Source organism: Gordionus sp. m RMFG-2023, chromosome 1 (assembly GCF_954871325.1).
Source record: "Gordionus sp. m RMFG-2023 chromosome 1, tfGorSpeb1-WG-v2, whole genome shotgun sequence".
NCBI lineage: Eukaryota > Metazoa > Nematomorpha > Gordioida > Chordodea > Parachordodidae > Gordionus > Gordionus sp. m RMFG-2023.
In genome coordinates, this window is record NC_088775.1 from 51,251,396 (window position 1) to 51,258,262 (window position 6,867).

The following is a 6,867-nucleotide window of genomic DNA, read 5'->3' on the forward strand; positions in this document are numbered from 1 at the left end:
GATTCTGTAATACAATGTATAAGAAAGAATAACAGAAGCTGGTGACTTATAAGTCGGGTAGTACCAAAAGTGCAGTGGATTATTTGGAACCCGGTGGAAGCGAAAGTTGTAGATGAGAAACGGAGATGCTTCAAAAAATGGTATAATAGTAAAGAAAATAGTGATAAAGATATTTACAAAATGGCGAAAAAAATGCTAAGAAATTAATAGCCAAGGCGCAAGAAGATATAAAGGCAGGAGTTTGCTAAAGAAATGAAATGCGATGAAGGAATGGGAAATGAGGTTCGAATGGCAAAGCAGATGGCAATAAAGAGGCAGGATGTGGTAGGTGTTAAGGTTTGAAAAATATGGAAGGAAAAATGGTGATTGATAGTAGTGGTAATAAGAATACCTGGAAGATCTACATAGAAAGACTTTGGAACGAAGAAAATGAATGGGATAATAATGTTAGTTTTGCAAAGGTAAAAGGTCCAGTGTGTAAATTTGGCAAGGATGAAATAAAGAGAGCAGTGAAAAGATGAAAAAAGGGAAGGCATCGGGTGTGGTATCAGAGATATTTCTGATGATTTAGGAATTGAATGATTAATGAATTTAGCCAATCAAACTGTCACAGAAGGAACTATTCCCGAGGACTGGCGAAGAAATAAAAGTATACAAGTGGAAAGGTGTACCTTTAGATTGCGGGTCTTACAGAGATATCAAACTCTTGGAACATGCAATGAAAATATTTGAGAGGGTGTTAAAGAAGCCGATAAGGGAACAAACTAAAATTGAAAAAATACAGTTTGGTTTTACATCGGGGAAAGGCGCAACAGATGCAATTTTTGTGGTGAGACAAATAGAGGAGAAATATCTTGCGAAGGAAATGAAACTGTAATATGCGTTTGTTGATTTGGAGAACATTTGAATGGGTGCTACGCGAGATTACTAGATGGGCCTTGAGAAAATCAGGTGTGAAGGAATTTGGTTATCGCAGTGATGGCGTATGGGAGCACAAACAGCAGTACCGACGGATTATGGTGATAGTGAAAGCTTTGAGATGAAGGTAGGACTTCATCAAGGATCCGTGCTGAGTTCATTATTATTTATCTTAGTAATGGATGTGGTGACTAGAGAAATGCGTGAAGGACTTCCCTGGGAGTTATTATATGCAGATGACCTTGTATTAATGGCAAACAGTGAGGAAGAATTGAGGGATAAATTTAGTTATGGAAACAAAGGGCATGAAAATGAATACATATACAGCAAAGACAAAAACAAAGGTGACGATTGGTGGGGAAAATTGAAAGATGGAGGAATCCGGTAAGTGGCCTTGTGGTGTATATGGGAAAAAGTTGCTAGAAATTCAATCCAATGCAGAGATGCCAGAAATGGGTACGTAATAGATGTAGCGGGAAAAGAAAGTTTGATGTTAGCAAGAATAACCTTTATTTGTAAAAGGTGCATAAAAGGGGTACATAATAATGATAACGTAGAAAATGATGGCCTGGATATTGGTAATGGATTAACCCTAGGAAAAGTGGATAAGTTTTGTTATTTGGGTGATATGCTAAACGCAGATGGTGGTGCAGATTCTGCTCTTGTTGCAAGGGTCCGACAAGTATGGAAGAAGTTCAGACATCTATTCTAACTAATAAAAAATTCTCTGAAGTTTAAGTAAAGTTTACATAAGCTGTGTGAGGAGTTGTTTAGTTTCGGCGAAACGTGGGCAATAAAATTGGCTCACGTAGCCAGATTAAGGAACAGAGATGAGGATGTTTAGATGGATGTATGCAAAGCAGAGTTGTACATTTGCTCAAAATAAAAATTCGTAAAATTTGAAGATCTTTTATTTTTAAAAAATTTTTTATTTAAAAAAAAATTTATATTAAAATGTCAATGAGGATGTAATGTAACACAGAAAAGAGACAATTGTCATAATCGTTATTTTTAAACTTTTTTGAATTTTTTTAAAGCAAATGGGTAAAAAAAGATATTGTTAATATATTAAATTAAAATTTCAGTGAAGATATACCACAGGAAAGTGACAATTGACATAATCGTTATTTTTGAACTTTTTTAAGACAAATGGGTAAAAATAGATATTGTTAACATATTAAATTAAATCAGTGAAGATGTGCTACAGGAAAGTGACAATTGTCATAATAGTTATTATTGAAACTTTTTGAATTTTTTTAAGGCAAATGAGTAAAAATAGAAATTGTTAACATGTTAATTTAAAATTTCAATGAAGATGTACCATAGAATGTGACAATTGTCATAATCGTTAATTTTTAAATTTTTTGAATTTTTTTAATGCAAATGGGTAAAAAAGTATTTTTTTAACATATTAAATAAAAATTTCAGTGATGATGTACCACAGGAAAGTGACAATTGTCATAATCGTTATTTTTAAACTTTTTTGAATTTTTTTAAGGCAAATGGATAAAAATAGATAATGTTAACATGTTTAATTAAAATTTCAGTGAAGATGTTATTGTTAATATGTTTAATTAAAATTTCAGTATAAATGTACCACAGGAAAGTGACAATTGTCATAATAGTTAATTTTTAACTTTTTGAATTTTTTTAAGGCAAATGGGTAAAAATATATATTTTTATCATATTATATTAAAATTTTAGAAGATGTACTACAGGAAAGTGACAATTGTCATATACGTTATTTTTGAACATTTTTGATATTTTTTTATATATAACATAGAAAACTAACAATTGTCATATGTAATATTTTAAAACTTTTTTAAAATTTAAACAGGGATAATATAGATATTTTGAAAATTATTTATTATTTTAAAATTAGTGAAAATATATATTGTAACCAAGTTTGTTGTTAGAACGGTCCCACCATAAAGGTTTATATAATATGATAAATTCAAAAGGTATCGGTTGAATTTTAAAAGGAGAAATATTTCGATGTTAATATTGAACTTTGGTAGGTTTACAATAAATATATATAATTAAAACTGCCTTTCGCGAGCTAATTGATAGAGTAAAATATAATAGATGCAGAATATATTCAAAATAAAAAAAAACTAGATCTACCCAATTGAATATGTTAGGTCAGGTGTTTTATTTCGTTAAAACCAAGAATTTGACAATCCATAAATATATTTTAAAAATCTGGACACGTGATACAAATTTGACCTGTGCCTTATAGCTCGCAAAGGCTTGCTATTTAATGTCGTTGTAAATTGTAAAAGCACGACTTTTACTTAAATAACGCTCAAATTATAGAAGTTAGAAGTCGCCACTTTTTAATATCTTATAATCTAAAGCCATCAAAGATTTAAGAAACATGTTGAGCCAATATTTTTTATCAAAAAAAATTAGATTGGTTACGGTAATTTTTAAAAATTAGATAAGGTAGGACCGTTCTAACAACAAACCTGGTTATCAATATATATGTTCAATAATTTTGAAATAATAAATAATTTTCAAAATATCTTTATTTTATCCTTGTTTAAATTTTAAAAAAGTTTAAAAATATTACATATGACAATTGTCAGTTTTCTATATTATATATTAAAAAAACTCAAAAAAGTTCAAATAACGATTATGACAATTGTCACTTTATAGTGGGACATCTTCACTGAAATTTTAATTTAACATGTTAACAATTTCTATTTTTACCCATTTGCCTTAAAAAAATTCAAAAAAGTTTAAAAATAACGATTATGACAATTGTCACTTTCCTGTGGTACATCTTTACTGAAGTTTTAGTCTAACATGTTAACAATATCTATTTTTACCCATTTGCTTTAAAAAAATCCAAAAAAAATCAAAAATAACGATTATGACAATTGTCACTTTTCTATGGTACATCTTCATTGAAATTTTATTTTTACCTCTTAATAATATATATTAAAACCTATTTACGACACAATAAATCAAATAAGTTAAAAAATAACGATTATTACAATTGTCACTTTTCTGTGTTACTTATATTACATCTTCATTGAAATTTTAATTTAATTTTTAAATATAAATTTTTACCCATATATGCCAAAAAAAGTTTTAAAAAAATAACGATTATGAAAATTGTCGGTACATTATTTTAATTTAACATGTGCTTATACTAACCCATTTATTTCAAAAAATAATATCAAAAAAATAATAATTTACTATAAATTTTTTTAAAACTTTTTTTGACATATATGGGTAAAAATTTATATTTAAAAAAAAATTTATATAAAAATTTCAATGAAGATGTAATGTAACAAAGAAAAGTGACAATTCATAGTCGTTATTTTTTACTTATTTGATTTATTGTGTCGGAAATAGGTTAAAATTTATATTATTAAGATGTAAAAATAAAATTTCATTGAAGATGTACCATAGAAAAGTGACAATTGCCATAATCGTTTTTTTTGAATTTTTTTAAAGCAAATGGGAAAAAATAAATATTGTTAACAAGTTAAATTAAAATTTCAGTGAAGATGTACCACAGGAAAGTGACAATTGTCAAAATCGTTATTTTTGAACTTTTTTAAGACAAATGGGTAAATATAGATATTGTTAACATATTAAATTAAAATTGCAGTGAAGCTGTACTACAGGAAAGTGACAATTGTCATAATCGTTATTATTGAACCTTTTTGAATTTTTTTAAGGCAAATAGGTAAAAATAGAAATTGTTAACATAAAATTTCAGTGAAGCTGTACTACTGAAAAGTGACAATTGTCATAATTGTTATTATTGAACCTTTTTGAATTTTTTTAAGGCAAATAGGTAAAAATAGAAATTGTTAACATGTTAAATTAAAATTTCAGTGAATATGTACCACAGGGAAGTGACAATTGTCATAATCGTTATTTTTGAACTTTTTTGATTGTTTTTAAAATATTGTCACTTTCCTGAGGTAAATCTTCACTGAAATTTTTATTTAATATGTTAACAATATCTATTTTTACCCATTTGCCTTAAAAAAATTCAAAAGTTAAAATTAACGATTATGACATTTGTCACTTTCTTGTGGTACATCTTCACTGAAGTTTTAATTTAACATGTTAACTATATCTATTTTTACCAATTTGCTTTAAAAAAAATTAAAAAAGTTCAAAAATATCGATTATGACAATTGTCACTTTCCTGTAGGACATCGTCACTGAAATTTTAATTTAATATGTTAACAATATCTATTTTTACCCATTTGTCTTAAAAAAATTCAAAAAAGTTCAAAAATAACGATTATGACAATTGTCACTTCCCTGTGGTACATATTCACGTGGTACATTGCATCTTTATTGATATTTAATTTTCTTTTAAATATTAATTTTTAACCATATATATCAAGAAAAAGTTTAAAAAAAAATAAAGATTATGAAAATTGTCGGTATATCTTTAATGATTTCTCTATTTTAATCGAACATGCTTACTAACCCATTTACTTCAAAAAATAATATCATAAAAATAATATTTACTATAACATTATAAAATATGAAGAAGGTTGATCTAAAATATTTTTTAATAAAAGATCTTCAAAGATTCAAAATTTTTTAAAAATAAAAGATCTTCAAATTTTACGATCTTGATCTTTCTATTTTGAGCAAATGTACAACTCTGGATGTGTGGGTATTTGAAAATCTTTGAGCAAATATACAACTCTGGATGTGTGGGTAGGAATGGCGAGTAAGATTGGGTAAAGAAATGATTGGAGTGGTAATGCGACGAAATAGACTATGATGGTTTGGGCATGTGGAACGTATGACAAAAGACGACTGGGTAAAGAGATGCACCTTGATGGAAGTAGGAGGATCAAGACCTAGAGGAAGGCCCAAGATGACGTGGACAAATGTGATAGCGGCCGATATAAGAAGCATGAATCTTACAAATATTGATGCTCAGGACCGTCAAAAATGGAAAAGAAAAATAAGTGGGGAACCTGGCCTACCCGGGTAAACCTGAAAATCTCCATAGAGAAGAAGAATAAAGTGTCTTGCATTTAAGATACTCTCATTTAGCAAAAGATACAAGTATCTTAGTATCTTTATTTAGATTCTACTTATTAAGGACATGCCCAATTATATTATGGGTTTATTATTGAAAAATTAAAAAAAAAATTATTTAAACCCTCATTCATAGTTAGCACGAATTCGGGGTGAATTATATAAAATACGCTGTATTTTTGTATTCTCCGCCACGAATTCGCGATAACTATTAGTGCAGGGTAAAGTACCACAATGTGGAAACTTATTTCATCCAATAATCAAATCCTACTCTTTAAAATCATTTTCTGAAGGATCAGGCAAATGCAAACTCTGTCTAGCTTTTCAAATTAATGAAAATAACTTATAAAACTTAGTTGATTTAGAAAAATTTAATAAATAGGCTATTAACTAAAATGGATTTCATAATATTAAATATTTATTTTAAAAAATTCAATATAATAATCTTATATTAAAGTCTATTAACTATCATATAATTTGCTATTTTGAATGCTTTAACAGTGGATCTATCAAATTAAGAAGATAATAAGGTAAGTTTTGTCATCCAAAGATTAATATATGCTGTATTATCATTTACAATATCTCGAAAGGTTAAATGGAGAGCCCCAAAGATATATCTTTATAAATGAATTTTATTCTTTCTCTTTATCACTTCCTTATTTTTTAAGACTACTTGAAAAATATAGAGATACTAACATTAAAAACAATCGATTTATAAAATTAATATTTTATGCTTGGAAAAATGATATAATTAGTTCCTAAGTAAGTAAATCTAGAACGAGTATAAGTGTAAAATAATACTTCCACATTATGAAATAGACTTTAATAAAACCGTAAATAAATTATCTATATAGAAAATATAATTTATTAGCAAAATTCTGATAATATACGAGTTTTCGAAAGCACAATATTCGAACAATA

At 27.5% G+C, this 6,867-nt stretch overlaps 1 protein-coding gene across 1 annotated transcript; it reads left to right on the forward strand.

Moving 5' to 3' along the window:
- The first annotated feature begins 985 nt into the window (after nt 1–985).
- LOC135927041 (uncharacterized) lies at nt 986–1,630 on the forward strand. Its single transcript, XM_065462981.1, has 2 exons — nt 986–1,302; nt 1,441–1,630. Exons 1-2 carry the CDS (start codon nt 986–988, stop codon nt 1,628–1,630), a joined length of 507 nt encoding a protein of 168 aa, XP_065319053.1.
- Nucleotides 1,631–6,867: the final 5,237 nt, after the last annotated feature.